The 24063-nt window shown below is 41.7% G+C and overlaps 2 protein-coding genes across 4 annotated transcripts in view; both read right to left on the bottom strand.

Moving 5' to 3' along the window:
* The window catches only part of IFI35 (interferon induced protein 35), a 721240-nt gene that overhangs the window by 381045 nt on the left and 316132 nt on the right, over positions 1-24063 (bottom strand). The window lies entirely within an intron of this gene.
* On the bottom strand, positions 6119-23002 carry TMEM106A (transmembrane protein 106A). 3 transcript variants are annotated; one of them, XM_075177430.1, is made up of 8 exons: positions 22918-23002; positions 16289-16517; positions 14755-14818; positions 13313-13472; positions 9775-9915; positions 9546-9589; positions 8149-8202; positions 6119-7568 (listed from the first exon to the last, which is right to left on the bottom strand). In XM_075177430.1, the coding sequence occupies exons 2-8, from the start codon at positions 16491-16493 to the stop codon at positions 7469-7471; spliced, it is 768 nt and encodes a 255-aa protein (XP_075033531.1). In that variant the 5' UTR covers positions 16494-16517; positions 22918-23002; the 3' UTR covers positions 6119-7468. The 3 variants fall into 3 exon arrangements, with proteins under 3 accessions (XP_075033531.1, XP_075033532.1, XP_075033533.1); XM_075177431.1 differs by lacking the exon at positions 22918-23002 and adding an exon at positions 22648-22911; XM_075177432.1 differs by lacking the exon at positions 22918-23002 and adding an exon at positions 22638-22911.

Here is a 24063-nt window from a genome sequence, read left to right on the forward strand (position 1 = left end):
ATACACTAGTCCCTAGAATATTGTCTCTAAGGTATATAAATCACTAGACTGGAATGTTCCCTGTATGGATAATAAGTCACTAGAACGCTCTGCGTATTGTATAGTGGTCATTATAATCCTCTCTGTATTGTATAGAGGTCATTAGAATAATCTTTGCTTAGTCAGATGGGACTGGTATGAGCTGTATCTGATTATTGCTATTTGCCATAAAAAAGTTTTCATATATCTTATTGGGTATGAAAACCTGACTCATATTTGACAAACTAAACCTGGACAGCATTTGTTATGCCCATTCCTCTGTTGCCGCCCACTAGTTGAAAAGCCTGGGTCACTTGCTTGTGTTGCCAGCTAGCCCCTGAATTTTACACAAATGTGTCCTGTTCTGCTTTGTATGCCAGGGCTGCTTAGAAGTTCCAGTCCTTCCGTGGGCAATGTTCCCTCTGATCACTCTGGGAAAGAAAATGCTAACAGGTTCATTTAATTTGCACTCACAATATGCAGACTTTTTCCAAGCAAGTTACTTTTTAAATTAAGTATTTCCAGATTCCTCATCTAATGGAACAATGTCCTTGGAGGAATCACAATTTCCCATATGAATTTACTTCTTAGATCTAGTTCTGTGTAAGGACATTGAACTTACTTAACACTGACATTATCCTTTTCTAAGTACCAATCAGTTATTTGACTTGCTTTGCCTAGCTTTTGTATGATAATATCACCACCTTGTGGAGGTTTGTGTCTACTACAATAGTTCATTGTTCACTGAGGCGTGTGTTTATTATGTTACTGTAATTATAATTTGCATATGTAGTTCAGCATGAAGAGAAGTGAATTTCCTAAAAAGGAAACTAGAAAGATATACAGCATGAGTAATGCAGCAGACCCCATGCTTGCAAAATTCTAGTGAAAATTGGTGCAAATCGTGTTTTGCTGTTGACAGGACTTTTCACAGAGGTGACAGGTTTAAAAACTGATGATTTCAGAATACATAATAAAAGTGCCATATGCATTCTTCTCTAGAAGAGGGGGTCTCTGACTGGCGTATGCTTTAAAAGTTCTAGGTACCCCACTGTCATCACAAAAGTGGGGTATCTAGTACCCCACTACTAAAGTCGCATTACACTATTTGTACACAATACAAGCACAAATACATATTACAATTCCTTAATCCCCAAGAAACTGGTATGATTTAACGCCTCAAAAATTCTGGACAGCCCAGAATACTTTCAACTGCTATGTGAACCGTAGTTCAAACCTCTTTCATTCACTGTGGCAATCCCCGTTGTTCAGCCAATAAAAGGTGACATGTTACACCCTCATATTGGAAATCTTTGGTAAATGGAAAAATATCTGAACAAGGCACAGTTTAAAAGAGCGAAATCTGTACTTTCTGATCCTCCAGGGGACATCTCAAGCTACCAGTTCAATGAATTTGAACACTCTAATTCTCAACTCCCACTGAACAAAATTGCAGGACATCAAGAACCGCTAAATCAACAAAATTGAAACCGTCCGAGATCGCCGCTTCTAAGGACTACTACTATGTGAAAAATTAGCGGACATCAAAGAATCCATTGACACAGCACTAGTTTAGCTAAATTACCAATCACAATATCTAACGGATGCTGAGTGGAGGCTTACAAGTGTGGAAGAAGACCTTAACTCTGCTAGACACACCATAGAGGAACAATATAAGCTAATTAACTCCCTGTCTCCATGTAGCTCCCACAAAAACTGGCCATAGACATGAAGTGCAAGCCTCAAACCCTGGAAAGATAACAGAGACTTGGTACAGATGTAAGGACCCGCGAGGAGCTGTGCCTCACAGGGCGACTAACTCCTGGTACCTAGGAACTTAACATGATTCGCGTGGATGACTGGACCCTACCTCTGTCCCAGATCGGGAAGCTCTCCATATGCTCGCTGGTGTCGCCGGGACACTCCTGCTCCCAGTCCTGTTCTCCTGCTCCTCCCCGACACCTGCGGATGACAATGAACACACAGCCTCCCTCTGGGCTCTCAGTGAGACTAAGGTGTACAACCACGACACTGAACTAACTACAACAGCGACCCGACCCTAACAACGCTCTAATGGTCGGCAACGCAACTAAACTACACAACTATAACGCTAACTAGGTGTGGTGCACTAACGGGAACTATTCACTACGCACTATGGGGAACACCAGCCGGTGTTCACGGACTATACCGGAGGGCGGTTCCTAACCCCCTCAACCAGGTCGTACCAAGGAGACTGTCTCCTTACTATGGGGTCACCCACGGACCCTAAGGACCGGCTGCACAAGACCCGGCTGAGGCTCACTGGAAAAGCACACTAACCCGAGAGTCAACTGCCGCACAGAACAGCCGATCGAAACTGAACCGCCCGACTGCCTTCACCCGGATATCGAACACGTGTCCTTACACCCGGAACCGCCAGATAACCTGCACGGAACTCGGGCTTGGGAACCCTCAACCAGAACCACGGGCTGCCCCTGGAACTGAATTAAGCTGTGCTGCACTGCCATTGACTCACTCAGTCACCCCCTCTGGAAACCAGTGTGACCCCAGGGACCTACGGGAAGGGAAAACTACGTGTGTTCTTCCCTGACTATGTGTAAGCTGGTAACTACACTTGTCCCCACAGTACGGGTTAGTACAGGAAAACAACAGGAAACAAGAGCCTACCTTTAATGGGGGCCTGACGGCTTGCACCTGGAACAAATGGGTAGCACACCAAAAATACAATATACACGAAATATTCACCGCACAGACGGAATAAAACAATATACAGTATATGGCAAGCTACTACACCAGAGTACACAGCTGCTAGCCAACCAGCTGGTTGCTACAGCACCAACAGGAGCCTCTGCTCTACTGTACCTCCTACTCTGTGTACTCACCTCACATGGGACCGCGCCCTACACTCACAAGGCTCTCACGCCTCTGACACACCAGGGCCTTGCGCCCTCCTACTCAGGCCTCTAACTAGGGCCTTGTGCCCTGCCACTCGAGGGGACACTAGCCCCTGCCTAACTATGGGCTTATAGCCCCCTGACTAGGCCCTATGGCCTCTCCTAACTATAAGGGCCTTGTGCCCTTTCACACCTGGGACTCTCAGCCCCCTACCTAAGGGCCTTGTGCCCTTTTCAGACTATGGGCTACTTGCCCACTACCTAATAGTGCCTAGTGCCCAACTCCTGGGCCTTGTGCCCCTACTACTTGCCCCACGGGCCTTGTGCCCTGCTGTGGCCGCGGGCCTAGTGCCCGAGTGTATAAAGTGGGGAGAGACTGCGGGCGTGGACCCGGAAGAGGTGGTGCCCGAGAAGGGGCTTTCCTGGTCTTCGGGGATCTTCTCCGGGCTCTTTTCCCCTCTGCCGCCGCTTCAAAGCTCTGCCGTCGGCTTCTTATCTTGAGCCCGTCGGTTTTCAGGTGGCAGAGGCGCTCTTAGCCCTGACAAGGGCTCTCTACCACCACTGACGATCTCCGCCGGCTTCTTATCTTCTTTCCTTGCACACGCAGCTCTCCGGGGGACGTCCTCTCTGCTCTCTCTCCGCCGCCAAACTGAAGATGGCGGCACGCGCGCCGACTTAAATAGTCGGCGATGCGCTGACGTCATCACGCAGCATCGCCGCGACGCTATGCGATGACGTGGCGGGTCCTGATTGGCCCGCCGCCGCTGTGTAATTTCAAATGGCCGGGAGGTGAGCCCTGATTGGCTCACTGTCCTGGCCGAACCGAGGGGACCGCCGCCGCCCGAAGACCGACGATGGCCCCGAACAGGTAAGCCCTCCACACAGATAGCCTGCTGGTCATGAGAATGCCTAATCACGCAAAGTTGAAATATTTGATGACTACAGGAAGGCTGTTAACCTCTAAAATACAGGCAAAAAATTACTCATCTTTTAAGTAAAAAACATAGAGAGTTTCATCCCATATGCAGATACCTGTTTGAGGATAAAATCAAATTTTTATTCCTATACCCTGCAAACATAAAAATCATTGAGCTAATATCTTTGACAATCCAAAAGATTGTCATCATCATCATCATCAGATATTTATATAGCGCCAGCAAATTCCGTAGCGCTTTACAATTGGGAAAAAACATTAATAAAACAATACTGGGTAATACATACAGACAGAGAGGTAAGAGAAGCCTGCTCGCAAGCTTACAATCTATAGGACAATGGGAGTTTGAAACACAAGGACATGTGCTACATCATATTGCACACTGGACCAGCTAGAACGCAAAGGTAAAAGTACTGAGTGGGCTGTGTGTGTACCAATGTTGGTCAGAGGGTTGTTGTCTTGTGTTAGCTGTGTAAAGGGTGGTAATAGGGGAGATTAAGATGGTGGTTGAGGAATATCATAAGCTTGTCTGAAGAGATGGGTTTTCAGAGAATGCTTGAAGGTTTGGAGACTAGAGGCAAGTCTTACTGTGCGAGGGAGGGAATTCCACAAAGTGGGTGCAGCCCGGAAAAAGTCCTGTAACCGAGCATGGGAGGATGTGATGAGAGTGGAACAGAGACGCAGATCTTGTGCAGAACGGAGGTGTCGAGTAGGGAGATATTTTGAGACAAGTGAGGAAATGTATGTCGGTGCAATTTTGTTGACGGACTTGTATGTTAGTAGAAGAATTTTATATTGGATTCGTTGAAATACAGGCAACCAATGTAGAGACTGACAGAGGAAGAACAGTTTGCAAGGAAAATCAATCTAGCCACTGCATGCATAATAGATTGTAGGGGTTCAAGTCTGACATTGGGAAGACCAGTAAGGAGGGAATTGCAATAGTCGATGCGTGAGATGATGAGTGCATGAATTAAGGTATTTGCGGTGTTTTGTGTAAGATATGTGCGTATTCTGGAAATCTTCTTTAGGTGTATGTAACATGATTTAGATATGGAGTTGATGTGGGGAATAAATGATAGTTGTGAGTCAAGGATTACACCTAGGCAACGAGCTTGCGGGGTGGGATTTATGGTCATGTTATCAACAGAAATAGAAATGTCAGGTAGGAAGCTTCTGTTTTTGGGTGGGGATATTATTAATTCAGTTTTTGAAAGATTGAGCTTGAGTTGGCGAGAAGACATCCAAGATGAAATGGCAGAAAGACAGTCAGTAACGCGAGACAACACAGATGGTGAAAGATCAGGAGAGTATAGATAGATTTGTGCATCGTCCGCATAGAAAGGATACTGAAATCCAAAGAAGCTTATTAGTTTTCCAAGAGAAGTGGTGTAGATAGAGAATAGCAGAGGACCTAGGACTGAGCCTTGTGGTACTCCAACTGATAAAGGAAACGGAGCAGAGGTGGATCCAGAGATATTAACACTGAAAGAGCGATTAGGTAGGTAGGATGAGAACCAGGATAGGACAGTGCCTTCAAGACCTAGGGATTGTAGCGTTTGTATGAGGAGAGAGTGGTCAACAGTATCAAATGCAGCAGAGAGATCCAGGAGAATTAGAGGAGAGTAATGGTTTTTACTTTTTGCTGTGATTTGCAGGGACATAAATGACATGTAGCACACAAATACTTGATAGCTTATTTGTACACTGAAATTTAAAGTTGATATTTGTGTGCTACATGAAAAAACTGTCAGTATTTAACTTGTGTGCAAAACTGAAAACTAGTTTTCACCCCTTGCATTGTAACATGGTTTTGTCCAGGAGACTGAAATAAGAAGTTTCTCAAGTTAAGATCATTAATGAATCAGGCCCCTGATATTGAATTATATTTAATTCTGGTTTAATTTGTTGATATCCGCTTTTATTTGTCACAAGGTTTGTTTTTAATTACCCAATCACTGTTTAAACTGGATTATTGCACAATTCACCCCTACACCACAGCATTCACAGTGATCCTGTGTCTGAGGAAGTATACTCTAGCCGAAAAATGTAACAAAGGAACACTGCGGCCTGGCTGATCCACCCACTCATCTGTGGACCTCAAATATTGTGTGGATGCTGGTTTATGATCAAGACTTCGTAAGTGCAATTGCTTAATTTTATTCATGAAGCTTCATGTACGCTGCTAACATATGACCATGGGTAACTGTTTAACTATTTGACACCATATTGCAAATTTACCACAATAGAGAACATAATTCAATTTGCAGAATGACAGTAGAAAAGAGTGCAACTTTATTATCAATGTAAAAACACACACAAATTTAACATTCCTGTACATCAATAATTATTATTATTTTTTTTAACAAATTGAAAAAAAGACATATAAAAAAATAAAAATAGGCTGACCAGATTTTGGCCAGGGCTCAGTGTGCTACTTCAGGATTAGCAGCCTAATAGTGAGTTCATGTTGTTCCCAAGCAATTAAGTGAATAAAAAAAACACACATGTAAATTATAGTGATGTGGTCTACATTCCGCTGAAGGACGCAGGGAGACGTGGGAGTGATGTTTCCCAGGTCCACTTATAGTAACATAACAATGCCACCAATGTTCCTAAGATTCTATAATACACTAAAGGGTGGAAAATATGCTTGAAAATATAATTTCTATCAGAGTAATGAAAGTCTGAAGACAGGAATATTTTCTTGCCTTGCACTAATTAATATGTAGTTAGTATTTTTTTGTGACAAATGACAAATGAACATAGGTGCAAAGGAGCATTTTGTTAGTTAATAAGCTGTTCTGGAGTTTGCATCTCCTGAGTTTGGTAAATCTCTGACATTTGTGTCAATGTACAACCTAACTCCAGCCTTTAGATCCCTAATGCTAGGGCAACACGGGTAACTTCAAAGTCATGTCAAGCAATGTCCACACAAAACATTATGCAAACTAAACAAACAAACACATAGCCTAATAAACAGCTCTATCAAAGTACTGTATTTATGTGTTACATTGCCATTAGAAGTGACAAGATATCACTTTCACCAAATTCAATTAAAAACTGTGGCAGTATGAGCAAAGATCCAGACAAAAATGTTATGCTTCAAATTTGTTGCCATTGAAAGGACACCCATGTAGCTGTGATAATCGAGAGTACCATTTTGGTATCACTACTGTCAAGGTGAATTATCCTTTTTCATTATTTGTGAGATAAACACATAACATCTTACAAATAAGCCTGACCGATGTCAATGTGAATTATATATACAAATTAACCTTGCGGTCATCTGTAAGGCTTGAGCACACAACAGGTATTCATTGGTGAGGCTACCGATCAGTGCTTTTGCTGTAAAAAGAAACCCCTCCAACACATATTTTCCTAATGCACATATCGGATGACAATGTGCGGCATTAGAGTTTTACATGTGCACTCCCATGGCCTTGTAGTGAATGTTCAAATCCCAGGTGGCTGCCGTGTAACAACTGCCTGAGAATGTTTAGGATCCTTCCTGGTTCTCAAGCCTGTCAGTAATTGGATTTTACACCTGTCAATGGACAGGGATCTTAATCTTGACAAATCCCTATAATGTATGTCCACCCCATGGTGCGTTGCAAATAAATCAGTGGGGAACTGTGGAGTTGCTTTGACAATCCAGGTACTCAAAACCGTCAAATGCTATCTGCTCCACATGTCCAAGGTATGAACAGTTCAGAGAACCCCTGTGGGGAAAACAGTAGTGTTAAGATTTGATTGCAGTCATTTTTGGGGAGTCAACGTTATTCAATTACATCACCTGACCACTTCATTGTCACAGCCCCTTAGTGGTATGAGCATTGGTGTTATAAGTGGGTAAATCCCAGGACACATACTAAAACGTTCATATTGCTGGAGCAGAATAAACCAAGCTTTGGCTATCTAGGCTCGAGAGCCACACATTGCCTACTTCTGCACCAGTGGATGCAGCCTAATGAAAATAAAATGGGGCGAGGGTCAAACATAAAGAAGCACAAGGAAGGTTTAAAAGAGATGTGGAAAATTGGCCTAAAATGTCACATTGGAAGATAATCAAATTATGCAGAAAACATTTAAAAATCTTAGAGAAATTGGTTAAATAAAATGTACTACAGAGAACAGCTGTTTTAATGCTGCAAATTACAATAGCCAAAGGCTGCCCGATCGCGCCACCCCCCCCCCTGGATCCGCCACTGCTGTATGCATGTGTGTATCTGTTTTATTTACCAGTCCGTATAGTATTTTACACCAATAAAATATCTAAAAGACATAACATCATATACTTACTGAATGTGAAGCAGAATGTTGTGAACTTTTATTTGTTTCCAAGTGCAGACATCACTGAAATCAAATGGTAAATGGTAGATATTATTTTTTGTAATGCTAGAACAGTGCACTAGTTATCAATAAGGACTCCATCCACCCCACCCCATTAAGATCTCCAAGGTCCTCTATTTCGTGAGAACCAAGGGTGTGAATAAAGACCTTCCAGAATATTTAATAAATTGCTGAACATTTTGAACAAATATCGGTCTTCTGGCAGTACATTCTAGATATGACAACAATGGACTCCACTCCTGTAAGGTTTCTCTCAAATTCCTGTAGCGACTCTAAATTTGCCGGACTACAGATCTGGTCTACTGTATTGTCTGCTCTCTAAGCCCTCCAAGGGGGTCTCAATTGGCTCCACATAAGATTCCAAAATATCTTGCTTTAAACACCTGACTGTTGTCATCCTAGAAAACAAAGCTTCCTTCCCAGGGCCAAAGCACACACAAGCAGGTTATACCTTTGTGTATTACAGAAGAGTAAAGAAGAGCATGGATATCTCTAACACTACACATTACATTACTCAATAAGCATCATCCAAATGTGGCTGCAGAACACTATTCCAGTATCCTCTACAGTACCTCACACTGGTGTAACACTCCATGTAAGGACCCTTTCAGAGCAATAAATATCTTTCTGCTTTCAAGATCTTGCATGTCACCCACTGACTGCTGTATCCTGTGACTTACAGATTAGAGCTAAACTCAAATCCGTTCCCCGGCTGTCCTGTGTTGAACTCAACGCCCTGTGTCAACTCGCAACCCGCTGTCCTGAGATCCAAAGTAAGCAGTCAGGAGGACAAACCAATCACCAACAAAGAGGTGCTGCAGCAGCTATACCTGACACCCTAATGTACACGGGTTCAGGGGCTGGTGAAGGAGCCTTGCAGTAGCAGCAACCACCCTCCAACAACTAGTAGGTAGTTGGCACTCACTGACGGAACCCTATATACACTGTAGGGTGGCAGAATCCTGTCCCAGCCCATGCCTCACAATACTGTAATTCCTGAGCAGTAATAGATTACATTGTTCTATCATAGCTCTAACTGCAGTTTACCAGCTGTTCTAACATGTCTTTATTGCTCAAATATACCCCAAGATACCTGGCATCTAATTACTCTTATATGAAATATGCCATTAAGGTACCTTACTTGCCCTTGATTATTGAAACTATTCACCCTGCTATTTGCATTGTACGGGCATATAGTACCACTTATGCCTCACATTGTATGCATTATCTGTAAACGTAACATTTTTATGCGTCATTAAAAAAGATTTTAAAATAATAGTCAAGCAAGTCATGTTATTAAGGGATTTGAACATGGTTTCTTGGATAAGTCACCTTCCCTCACTTACTATGTGTTTTTGTCCTGGACTGTACTCTCCACAGTATAAAATATCTGTTTAACGAAATCAAGACACAAACGTTATTGACAGTCAAACTCAAAAACAAACCCATCAGTGTATTACAAGACGTAGAACGCCAGTCTATTCAACATGTTCTAAATTCATTTAGAGGCCCATTGAAATCTTCTACCAGTATATACCTATAAGAGTACGGAGATTAATGCCGCCATGCAGTTACCTGGTCACTCACTAACGGACCGATGCTTTTAGCTTCCTTTAAAGTGAGTGTTCCGACTACAACAGACATGTGTAGAACCTCCACATTCAGACTTATAACTTTGATCCCAAACAGGTTGTTATTGCTTACGTTGAGTTTATTCTATGGAAGAAAAGAAAAAACAATGAACATAGTTAATAAAGTCCAGTTTATGAAATACTGATTTTAAAAGGGGCACTAAACCCCAAAACTGAAATACTATACAATACATGGTTTAGTGTATACCGGACATTCCACTACAACACAGTTAAAAAGTAAAGTTACAGACTGCTGAAGCCCCTCCCACATCCTAGCAGTAGTGCGCTAGTGGGACCTGATACCAGGCATAAAGCTGAGAATGGCCCAGCCCCTATGTATGAATCAACCAATCCACACAGAGCATTAATATAAAGCAAGTCTGTCTCCTAACATGGCCGTCTGCTGCAGGGGAGTGACAGAGATTATGGAGGACACATTTAGTTATGTATAAACACTCCACTCCCAATAACACTAGTTATGTATAAACACTGACCTAAAAAGTGCAGTTATATTTAAGTACCAGTGATTTTATGTAACCTGATGCACAGCCAAAAGGAGGAGATTGCATCACAAGAGTAGAGCTTGCTCACACAAACGCGTTTCAGTTTCATCTAAAACACATTAAAAATGCTTTGGAAAAAACAAAACAAAAAGAAGCACATGCATTTTTTAATGCATTGATCACAAAATGTCTTTTTTTTTTTTTTTTTTAACATGCCACAATATCTTTGTACTTCAACGCATAGAGGTGAACAAGCTTCACTTCAACTAATGTATTTTATACGTAATGTGATTTTCAAGCCTTAACGAGCACATGCAAAACTCACTACAAACACATTGGTGCGAACAAGGTCTTTTGATTCAGCAAAACAAATCTAACCTAGAGTTGCTCCATGATTACCGTATTTATCGGCGTATAACACGCACTTTTTTCCCCCTGAAAATAGGGGGCAAATGATGTATGCGTGTTATACGCCGATATAATGTTAAGAAGCCATGTTTTTACCATATACACCGCCGATATACCGGTAATATTCCGTACATACCGCACAGCAGCGTGGATCAGTAGCAGCGTGTGGAGTGTGAGGCAATCAGTAGGCAACGGCAAGCCGCGCCTTCCTCACGTCTAATTCTCTTTTTTTAAATTTAAACTTAGGTAAAAAGTATACCACTGCAGTGTGACTACTGGTATCCCTAATGGATTTAAAACAAAAGCGTGGAGCATATACAGCTGCTTTCAAGTTGAAGGTTGTGGAATATGCCAATTTATGAAGATAGTAGCAGTGAAAGCAGCAGTGTTCATTGCGATTTTGAAGATAGCAGTGAAGATGAAGAGTTTCTTGGTTTCCCAGATAGTGATTTCTGAGTAAACTTTTGTAAAAACAAAATATCCAAGTTTCTTTTGTTAAAACAGTTGCTTTTACTGTCCTTTTACATTATTTACCTTATAAGTGGTAATAATATTAATAAAAAAAAAGTTCTGAGCTACCCTTATTTTGCTTCAAAGTTTTTATTTAGAAATTTAAATTTTTTTCCTGAAATTTCCCTCTTAAAATGAAGATGCGTGTTATACGCCTGTGCGTGTTATACGCCGATAAATACGGTAATTTGATACAAAACACAGAAATAAATAACTTTTTTGAAGCTCTTAATTATTCAATGGCATGTGGAATTGAGTTTCTTGGAAAAGTGGCAGCATCTTTTGTGAATATATAGATTTTGCTAAGGAAATAATAACAAAAAGATTTTAATGTAAAATGTGCTCAGAGTGAAGGCAGCCATTTTGTGATCTGAAAATGGTTATGACAATGCTGCATATCAAGTTGTGGTTCAGTGAGGTACTTTGTTCCTAGAAATTGACAGCCTGCATTCCTAAAACGGCTACATCAACTATTTTTAGCTACCAGGAGCACTGTCAGCTCTCCTCAGAACACAATGACAGAAGCTTGCCAAGTTTTTAATCAAAGTGTGTCTCTTAAGACCTTGAACCAGTCACGTTTATATATTACGAAGAGAGTTCAGCAGCTCACTTTAGGCGCTACCATAAGGGGAGATGATGGGGGCACAGACACAGAGATTCCCCATCTACTCCTGTCATGTCCCTTCATGGTGCTACTTACATAATGCTGTGAAACTACTATCCTCAGTCAACTACTGCTGGCATATTACTTACTCAGTATTACTACTTGTGGCACATTACTGGGCATTACCACTAATGTGCAGGTTTCCTGGCAGATAACTACTATGCATGATAAGAATCTTAAAATTACTTATAACATATTACTAACTTTCAAAGAGCAGAAAAGAAAGAATCACCTCTGGTCACAGTTACCAAATATAATATTGTAAACTTGGGTGAGAAAATGAACTGTGCAAAAACAAAAAATAAATAAATTACATTCTGTTTATGTTTAAAAGTCAGAAGAAGTCATGTTTGTGGCTATTTTTACCATGTCATATAACAGATGTAGACTGGCACCTACCCTCCTCCTCCATCAATGTGATATCCCAAGTACGAATGTACTTTTCTTTCTACCCAATTTCTGCCATCATACACCAATCAGCCACTGACAAGTGAAGTGAATAACATTGATTATCTCGTTACAATGGCACCTGTCAAGGGGTGGGATATATTAGGCAGCAAGTGAACAGTCAGTTCTTGCAGTTGATGTGTTGGAAGCAGGATAAATAGGCAAGTGTAAGGATCTGAGCGACTTTGACAAGGGCCAAACTGTGGTGGCTAAACGACTGGGTCAGATCATCTCCAAAACAGCAGGTGTTGTAGGATGTTCCCACAGCACCTGCCGCCAGTCATGGGCGCCCAAGACTCATTGATACACGTGGGGAGTGAAGGCCAGCCCTTTTGGGCCAATCCCACAGAAGAGTTACTGTAGCACAAATTGCTGAAAAAGTTAATGCTGGCTATGATAGAAAGGTTTAAGAACACACAGTGCAACGCAGCTTGCTGCATATGGGGCTGCGTAGCTGCAGACCGGTCAGGGTGCCCATGCTGACCCCTGCCCACTGCCGAAAACACCTACAATGGGCATGTGAGAGCCAAAACTGGACCATGGAGCAATGGAAGAAGGTGGCCTGGTCTGATGAATATTTTACATCATGTGGACGGCCGGGTGCGTGTGCATCATTTATCTGGGGAAGAGATGGCACCAGGATGGGAAGAAGGCACCTTCAGAGGTCATGTGGAGTCCATGCCTCAAGGGGTCAGAGATGTGAGGGGGACTTACGCAATATTATGTGGTTTTAATGTTGTGGCTGATCGGTGTATATAGTTTTGCTAAGAAGCTCTTATCTTTGATTTGTACACTGATGGGGTCATTTACTTGTGGTATGTAAGACGTTGTCTAGCTTAGAACGAAAGCTTCACATATTAAACAACAGCAACACTTACAGGTTTTAAGAAAATATTATTACACCACACCAAATAAAACATGCATGGATTTGTGCATAGCTTTCAACTCACCATGGTAAAAAGATTTATTGTTGAAATGGAAGCATCATAGCTAACAAGTGATGAATTCACTCCAGCGTGCTCAAGCGTGATAGAGCGCGGATACAAGAAGAAGACCACAAGGAAAAAGATCAGCACGCAGATAGAGACAGAAAGAGACACATACAACTTCCTAAAAAAAACAAGACACTGTGGTTACCAGCACAAAAGGCATAGTTCATTCTTGATAAAGCAAAAATAAGTTATTGTAAATGTTCTCTCTAAGAGACAGACCTAATTATCTTCACACTGTCAAGTCCTGACCAGCATGCCTTCACTAAGTGCACGCACCAGAGGCCATGCCATCTTCAGTGTCACTGCTGCCAAACAAGCTAATTAAGAGTGACGGCCCGTCTAGGCACTTTAATAGATGTAATTGTCTGGGCACCATTATTTAAAACATTTTAAGACAATTTCTTATAATATTTAGACTGCAATGTGGTGTAACATTCTAGGTAGTATGCGTTGGTCATGGATGTAATACGAATACTGGTGTGTACACTTGGTTTGTTACAGCTCAATGTAATGTTCTGGATGCTGACGGGCAGTGTTCTACCAGTGAGATAGGGGTATGTATTTTATCAGAAACAGCGCTCGGTAACTAGGAAGAAAAGTTGGGCTGTGTTTTGCTGCTGCCTTAAGACCACAAGGGAAGGGGTGCTTAGCCCATCCCAGGAACTTGGATCAATTAAACAAATAGAGTCCAGTCCTGCCTAAATCCCCAATTGTTACAGTGTTTTCTTGTTTGGAAATAGATATTTTAGACAGATCAAGTTGGAAAAAGTTATCAAGAAAATAATTTATGTAGCAAATGTGGCAGGAATTCTAAACCTTATGCTCGCACTGTGGTATATCGGTTTATCACACTTCCAATGTAGGTATCATATACTTCAGAATCATACATATACAGGGACACACACAGCTTCCACACTACAGCTACAATGTTAATCCATAAACCTAACTAGTAACATTTCTTTGTATAATGGATACATATACAAATCATAGCACCCGTTCCTAAAAAATGAATAGTCAATGAAGAGATCGCTAGGTATATCAATCTCTATCAATCAGTACCGGGTTTACCTACAAGAATCTGGCTATCTAGTTCAGTGATCTTATTGATTAATGTACACTTACTTCAGTGACCATACGTACTTTCTACTGGAAAAGCTCAGTTTGTGCGCTATTTGAACCACATGGGCCAGTCTCACAATCTCCAATTAGCCGCTTTGGTCTGTCAGTTCTAGTACAGTGAGCGGAATGGGTCATTTTATCCCCCCCCCCCTCCAAATTCAAGCCAACGCTCAGCAGAGACACACACACACACACACACACACACACACACAAACTAATAAGAGACCCAGGCTCTCCCTTTATATACAATTTAACAAAATGGCTAAAAAATAAAACTTTACGTTCTCCGTGGCTTCAGACGCTGGTCACTGTATGGAATTAGAGCCACCAATTCCTTTTCTTGGCCTACAATGAATGAAAGCAGAATTATTTACAGTGCGCTGCCATATTATTTTTTACATTTGACGTATATATTACCAGCATACTCTGCAGAGCTTTATACAACACAGAAGTTTTCTGACGTACTAATGTCCACTGGGAACAAATGCTGTGCTGGATGTAGGTCTCTCTTATCCTCTATACTTTATCTAGAGGAGTGTGATCCATTACATGGGAATTTCAACACAATACACCACTTTTACATGAAGCCGTGTGTAAGTCCAGTTATAGGAAGTCACCAGACACAGATTTTACATTCACTTTCTTTTTTCTGCATAAAATAGCAGTAGTACAATAACACAAAGGATCAGCAAGAGGCCAGAAATAACCATGAACAGAAAGCATAAATGGCTCTGAAGTATAAAGAAAAGCATTAATATCTCTAACACTTTCCATTACATTATTCCTTTAAAAACCACTCTAACCACAAACATTGACATGATATTGTTGTCTTTCTGTGCATGCTCGCAATTCATTACATTGTAAAGGGATTAAAGGCAGGCAGGTGGCCTTTCGCAAACCAAAAAGTAAAAACAAAAACAACAAAGGCCATCTTTTGAATGGAATGATAAGCAAACTAAAGCTAGGTAAACACTGCAGGGTTTTCGTCCAATAATCGGCTCAATCAGCCGACATACGACCGCTCATTCAAAAGTCGGGTCAGTGTGTGCAGTGACACGATGGTCGAAAGTCTGCCCAAATGGACGATTGTCGCCTCATTTGGTTGGTCGTACCGTTAAATATTTTCGTTCCTATCTCGTTTCCGTTGTGTAGTGTGTATAAACTTCCAACCGATCCACAACAGTGAGTACGAAATTACAGTCATTGCTCATGACAACATGGCTGTAAAAAGTCGCTAACGGGACGTCTGCTCTTCCCTTTATCGTTTAAAACAAGGCTAGTGTGTATGCAGTCCATGGACCGAGCGATCGGATCATCAATCGCATGTAAAATCACTCGGCATAAAAAGTTGGTGGAAAATTCTATAGTGTGTATCCAGCTTTAGTTTGTAAGAGCCACAAACTCCTGCAATAAGAACTGTATATTATAGATGTATATCCTAATAATTACATTGGCCAATTACAAATGGTAAAATAAAAACTAGACTTCCACAATTAATTAGGGCACGGCAGAGGGGCCAGGAGCTTTGACTGCTGACAAATGAAACCTATCCAAATTCTTAGGCTATAAACCACCAAATTCTGCTGCACCGGTGATGTAAATTACTGTTTGGATAGGATCAGAATTCATCTGAATTCTAAAATATGGATGCTGTAATTAAAATAATGGTGTATTCATAGGACACAGAATATTTACATAATATATTTTACACTCCATTTTAAAGCATGTGTTTTATTACTACTTCCCATTGTTATAACAGGCGCCTCTAATTCACACATCTTATGCTCCCCGCTCATACTATAGAAGCTGCTATACCTCTGGGGATCCTCCCGGTCCCCCGGCAGATCGTGCAGGTGACGGTGGCCACAACCTCTGCGGCATTACACGACACAGAGGCATCACTGTGGCAGATACTGATGTAAGATTGTCCACTCTCTTGTCCAGAGCCGTTCAAAATGGGATCAGTCTCTCCATTCTCTTTATGCATAACACGCTTGATCGCAGACAGTGCCTTCTGCATGATGTCCTTCAATTATTAGAACACCTGCAGCCAAAATAAATAAAATAAAATGACACGTCCCATACTGGGCACTCTGCTAATATCACACCCAGCTACAGTTCCAGTCACTGCCTGCTCTCTGCTGCTGCTGAAATACCTGGACTATTATAAGCGTGGGGCTTCAGCTGCTCCGGATACATCTACTGTGAAGTCACTTAATGGATTTTCCACCTACTGGTGAATTTATTTACTTGTATATGCACTCCAATAACTTTTTACATTATAGAATACAGAAGAGCTCCAAGCATCATCAGGAAAACGAAAATAACAACTTTGTCTCTATATGTACATGGCTGAAAAACACTGAAGGATGCTGGAAAGTTGATCCATTAAGCAAATATTGTAGGAAGGCATGTACAAGGCAATAACTACAGTCATCTAAAGGTGGACAGCACTATAATATCCCATAGTCAACATTGTTTCCAGAAGACTGGTAGCTAATGTAAACTTAATAGGAATAAAAGTCTATAAACTGATCTAGTCAACTAAAGAGTTGTGGTCTGGTCATCTTGTCTTAACAGTGCACAAATACATTTTATTGTCCCACTTTTGATGGTTGGACATAGGGAGCTAGGAGCTGTGAAACTCAGGAGTCCTTTTAGAGTTCATTGTAAAAAGTTATTTATAATAAAGGATAACGCCCCCCCCCCCCCCACCGTAAATGATATTAGAAGTACTGCAGAATTCCATGACCTACATAAAAATCTATCTCCATATGGTAACAAACCTCAGTAGTGTACCACAAACAAAAAAAAGAAGAGAAAAAGCACACTCCTTCAGATTGACGCACATCCCGTTCAGAGTTTAAGCACATGCATAAAATATGGAACTTTACTGCAATGTGTCTGCAGACCCTGGTCACTTTAAGGAATTAGGGCCACCAACTCCTTTTCTTGGCTTACAATAAGTGACAGGGTAGAATTTTGGATAATTATTTACTAATAAAGAAGTGGAAGTTGCTCAATCAATTTATAGGCTATAGCAGGTGCTTGAAAGGGTGGGGTTATCCTAAAAGGAACAAACACACAGAGAGATCCCCCAGCACACTGCTATAGCCAGCAACAGATCTGCCATTTCTATTGTAGATAAAAATGCAAAAGTCTTAGTTGCACACATTTGCAAACTGCATACTGCAATACAGAAGAGTTCTGAAGTTTCAATGCCTACTGGGGCCAAATTTTGCGCTTGATAGAGGCATCTCTTCCGCTCTATACTTTATCAAGCAGAGTGTGATCCATGGAATAGAATTGTATAGGAGTAATATACACATTGTTGTAGATTATAAAATATATCGACAGGTGGCTTGAAGTTCCAGAATAAAGATATCCTTCCAGCTTGTGTTTATTATATGTGGTAGAAAGCACAGTCGTAGAACCAGTAATACAAGGTCTTCTTTTGAAATAGAGGAAGTTATCCATCTTCCAAGGAGTAAGCTCAGTTAAAATAAAAGAAAGGATTTCAATATAAATATATATTTGAAAACTCTACAGTTGCAAGTCTAAAGTTTATTTATTTTGAAACATCAAATGATAGTATTCAATATTTTGAATAAAACAACAAGTGCTTGACTTGATATGAAGAGCGTGTTTTCTGTAAGACAAGTCAGGAGACTGTACATCTGCAGCAAAAGAGGAAGTAGCATGGTCACAAGCGGACTATCTGACCATCAAATCACATGTGACTGCTCAATACCTCTATTTTGTCTATAGATAAAGAAACGACATTCTTATTTTAATGGTTAGTGAAACACATAAGTTTAAACAATGCGTTGGCTCATCAGAGCCCAATATGAAGCATGTCCATAGGTAACAGCAGCAACGACGTCAGTCCTGTCTTCATCTAGAGCAACACAGTCAAATAAAAGATACTGTAGTTTGTGGGCCAGATCCATTATAGGTGGACCGGGCACTGGTGTCTGAAACGGTGATAAACTATATACAATACAAAACTGTACATGTTGCCATGAGCGGTTTCAAAATGAGAGCTGCAGAATATGGTTTTGAAATATAGTGCGGTTACCACCTGTTACACCAAAACCAGGCTCCCCCAGCCCCATCTTATGACTTAGTAGAAGATAGTACACAATTTAAGATGACTCACAAGCAGAGTCCCCGGATTTGCATATGGGGGACACCTTGGTTTTCTATGCGCTCTCCTTAGTGAGCGCAATGTAAAATTGCAGTATCTCACAAGTAACATGTTCTCTAAGTTTCTTATTACTCCTGCCTAGGTCTGAAATACAACAACTGTAGTATTTTATCACAATATAATGCAGTTGTGAGCACCACTTGTAATTTGATATAATGAATGTCCACACTACAGGACTGATTCATTAAGGAATGTAAATGCAGATATGTGCCTTATTTTGTGTAAACTTGCTCTGCCCAGAATCGGACCATATGCCGGTGAATGTAAAAACATCCAATTCATCTTTGAGCTCAATGGACCCTAACGACAGCCTACAATGTCATGGGGGGAAATGGGGAGGAGGGGTGGGCGTATGCCCGTAATCAATGTATCGTAGGAGTGTGCCAAGATCCAGCAAATGCAGCAGCACCCAAGCTTTGGGCATCTGAAAGGTACGTGTTCTTCTGTCGTATCACTTGCACCAGCTACAGGTCAGGTGTAAGTAAGTGCCCATTACTAGTGATGATGGTGGCACAAGCATGCTAGAACATGTGTTTGCCATCAGGAGCAACTGTAAAAATACATTTTATGTACAGTGGATAAAATGGAATAATAAAAAAAAAATACTTTGAATGTTTTGTCATTGATGATGACGTTATTAACAGGTGACATTAACTGTATATTTCCCCCCCCACCTGTGCGTTCTGCTGGGACTTTATATTCCCCATCTGTATTGGACGTATCCTGCAGTGGTTTGTGTGTCACAAGAGAGCGCACCTAGACCCGTATTCAACAACAGACGTATCTTCAGATCCGCTCATTGAGTACGCCCAAAATACATGCCTTGAGGAATAAGGCCCTTAGGTTTACAAATAGGTGTAAACCTATGGCTGCAAAATAGCTTCCCGATATGTGTAGTATGCTTTACACATATTTTAAGATACAGCATTTGCTGCATTGATACCAGCAACAGGCAGCAGTGCTATACATGAAGGTCTTTGTGTATTAGTCATTCCTTTTTTACAAAAATACATGCTGAAGACTTCACACCAAGCCTTCAGAAGCCACAGTTTGTCATATATCATTACACAAGTTACGCAAGATACTGCCTTAGGGAACCTTGGAGCGCTACAATCCCCATAATGTCTGTTTACTCAATTACATAATAGTTTACTTGTTTACATTGGAAGACTGAAAATACTTCTTTTCAATAAATGGAAATGTCTACATCTTAAAAAAAATAAAAAAATTGGATTTTTATTGTGCAATTTGTCAACACAAGGAAAAACAAGGGCCGTTTCTGGCTGCAAAAATGCCCAGGGACAAATGTTTAAAACCCAACAAAGTCCCTTGACAGCTGACATTTTAAAGGAGACAAATATGCAGGTAATCCAGTGACCCAGCCCAAGGTAGCCAAATATTGGTGTTTTGGTTCAGGCAAGCATATGACCTAGCTAATTAGACAAAACAGTAAGAGTAAGGTACAGATATTAGTCAACACTATTTATGCAGAAAAGGAACACGTACATTGCATTATAGTACAAACACAATGGGATAGATAGGCCAGTGTACAGTAGCACAGTACATTACATGACAGCAAGCAGAGCTGTCAATGCATGGGCACGCTGGGCAGTTGACCAGAGGCCCAACGAGCATAGGGGCCCCATAGTCTTGCCAACCTTTCAGTATACAATTTTGGGAGATTTATTCAGAACCTTCTAACCCTCTTTATTAAAAAGTTTAGGCGGACCACAGTATCAGCTTTTATATGTACATGTAATCTTGTTGTTGCAAATACATATCTCCGTCTGTATTATTTACAAACCGATAACTATTTTTATGTTGAATTTCTTGTTTTTCAACTTCAATGCTCATGTGATATTGTCCAAACATTTGTGTGGATTAATCTCTGTTGTACAGCATGTTTTTTTAATGTTTGTATACTGATTTTGTTGGATGTGCCAATAAATATAAGCTTAATTTTATCTATAATTTACATTTTTATTCCTGCGAGTGTTTGTGTGGGTGAGGCCCCAGTGCACTGCTTTGCACGGGGGCCTATAACGCTGTTTAGGCCACCCTAACAGCAAGTGTACACCGATCAGTACACAGTGGCTCAGTACATGACAAGACAGCAAGTGAACAGAGTGGCGCAATACATGACAGCAAGTGTACAGAGTGGCGCAATACATGACAGCAAGTGTACAGTACATGACAGCAAGTGTACAGAGTAGCACAGTACATGACAGCAAGTGTACAGAGTGGCGCAGTACATGACAGCACGTGTACACAGTGGCACAGTACATAACATGACATCACGTGGACACAGTGGCACAGAACATTACATGACAGCACGTGGACACAGTGGCACAGTACATTACATGACAGCACGTGGACACAGTGGCACAGTACATTACATGACAGCACGTGGACAGAGTGGCACAGTACATTACATGACAGCACGTGGACAGAGTGGTACATTACATGACAGCACGTGGACACAGTGGCACAGTACATTACATGACAGCACGTGGACACAGTACATTACATGACAGCACGTGGACACAGTACATTACATGACAGCATGTGGACACAGTGGCACAGTACATTGCATGACAGCACGTGTACACAGTGGCACAGTACATTACATGACAGCACGTGGACAGAGTGGCACAGTACATTACATGACAGCACGTGGACAGAGTGGCACAGTACATTACATGACAGCACGTGGACACAGTGGCACAGTACATTACATGACAGCACGTGGACACAGTACATTACATGACAGCACGTGGACACAGTACATTACATGACAGCATGTGGACACAGTGGCACAGTACATTGCATGACAGCACGTGTACACAGTGGCACAGTACATTGCATGACAGCAAGTGTACAGAGTGGCACAGTACATTGCATGACAGCAAGTGTACACAGTGGCACAGTACACTGCATGACAGCACGTGGACACAGTGGCACAGTACACTGCATGACAGCACGTGGACACAGTGGCACAGTACACTGCATGACAGCACGTGTACACAGTGGCACGGTACATTGCATGACAGCAAGTGGACATAGTGGCACAGTACATGACAGCAAGTGGACACAGTGGCACAGTACATTGCATGACAGCACGTGTACACAGTGGCACAGTACATTGCATGACAGCAAGTGGGCAGTGTGGCACAGTACATGACAGCAAGTGTACGCTGGCAAATCACATCACAGACAGCAAGTGTACATGATCAGTACACACTGGCATTGTAAATAACATGACCACAATGTAAATGTACACTGCATGACAGCACGTGGACACAGTGGCACAGTACACTGCATGACAGCACGTTGACACAGTGGCACAGTACACTGCATGACAGCACGTGGACACAGTGGCACAGTACACTGCATGACAGCACGTGGACACAGTGGCACAGTACACTGCATGACAGCACGTGGACACAGTGGCACAGTACACTGCATGACAGCACGTGGACACAGTGGCACGGTACATTGCATGACAGCAAGTGGACATAGTGGCACAGTACATGACAGCAAGTGGACACAGTGGCACAGTACATTGCATGACAGCACGTGTACACAGTGGCACAGTACATTGCATGACAGCAAGTGGGCAGTGTGGCACAGTACATGACAGCAAGTGTACGCTGGCAAATCACATCACAGACAGCAAGTGTACATGATCAGTACACACTGGCATTGTAAATAACATGACCACAAATGTACATAAAACAGTAAACAGGGGCACAGTATGTCACAGACATGCTTGCCAATACACAGCAGTGTAGGGGGGGGGGAGAAGTATATCTCAGGAAAATATACATAATATAGTGCATAGACATGGCCCTGATAACTAGTGCCTGCATAAAAAACTACAAAAATGGACGTAAGTATATGTGCACTCTTCATGCCATGGTAAACACGCACACTGTCTACTATAAACTATTCACTTACATACATTTACCTGGTGAACAGTTATCCAGAAGCAGAAACAAAGAGTACATCTGTATAAAACACGGTGTGACTGCTCCACTTCACAACACCAACCTGCAGCCGGGTAAGGGGGAGGGAAGATCATGTAACCTAAAAGCTGTCACCAGCTGATAGACCTGGAAGCTCAACTGTCCCAACAAGCGGACTAGTGATCCCTGATCCAGGTATAGAAGTGAAGCCTGGGATTAAATGCAATGTTTGGGGAGGAAGGACTAACAAGTAATATAACAGCTCACAGTACCTGAGTATGAAGTGTCTGGATACTTTTGCAGCGCACGCAGTAACTGCAGCACCCTCTGCCGAGCACACGCCCCGTATGGGAGGAGTGCACTCAATAAGGGAAGTGTAAAGGAGGAAGGAGAGGTACATGGTGAGGACAGAATGCACGTATTACAGAAAACAGATGAATGGGACAAATTACTTGTCTTGCATTTTTATGTTATTTATTATTAAAAACCTCATTGGCCACCATATAGCCTCACATACCGGATTGACAAGGCCAACTCTGTTAGGCTGGATTTCAGTGACAAATCATTTTATAGCATTGAAAAACAATTCAGGATGTCACGGGACCCAGAGGTAATGATTATTGTAGGAAGCAATTGAAGATCTTATAGTTTCTCCCAATTATTAAGAGACAAATTTAAACTGGTCTATGATGATCTGTGTTCCAAATTTGCCTCTCTCCCGCAACGTTCTGTCACCTACTGTGGAGCTGATCCAAGCTTGTTAGTTAATGTCATGCTCAAATTCAATAACTTGTTTGTGTCCTGAACTGTTTATCTGTAAACCTTTAATAAGCCTTTTGCTGTTGCTTCAAAAAGCTGATAATTTTATACAGTTAAGATTCAAAAAGCTTAAAAACAACATAAAAAATACTTAACTGCAAAGGCGGTCAATTCACAGGCTATATCATCGGTATTGCAGGGGCAGCTGGGGCATATGTCCCCCTGGCAGGTCCCTTAGGCGGCTATCATAGGCTGGGTCACAGGGCCACCTGCATTTTTTTTCCCTTTAAAATGTACCTAATAGGCTGCTGAGTGGAGTCTTGCCCCCCAGCCCTCCCCTGTGCAAAGGTATGGACCACCAGAGGACTTCTATGTTTAAATATGACAATGTTTATTTGTTGATGGACAACTGATACCCATCTCTTGTGTAGGCTGCCCATACAGAGATCGGACTCTATTTATCTCCAATTTGGCTATGCAGATGTGTTGTATCGTGGTCATCACCCAACTACATTTTCCGCTAGTCCCAAATAATAGATGTTGATCACAAGCTGAAGGTTAGCTTTAGGCCCATGCACATAGTAATTCTATTTTTATAAAAATGTCCTAGTTGACATAAGAGGCACATGCTGGCTTAATGTGCGTGATTGCAGAGAATG

Source organism: Mixophyes fleayi, chromosome 6 (genome assembly GCF_038048845.1).
Source record: "Mixophyes fleayi isolate aMixFle1 chromosome 6, aMixFle1.hap1, whole genome shotgun sequence".
Lineage (NCBI taxonomy): Eukaryota > Metazoa > Chordata > Amphibia > Anura > Limnodynastidae > Mixophyes > Mixophyes fleayi.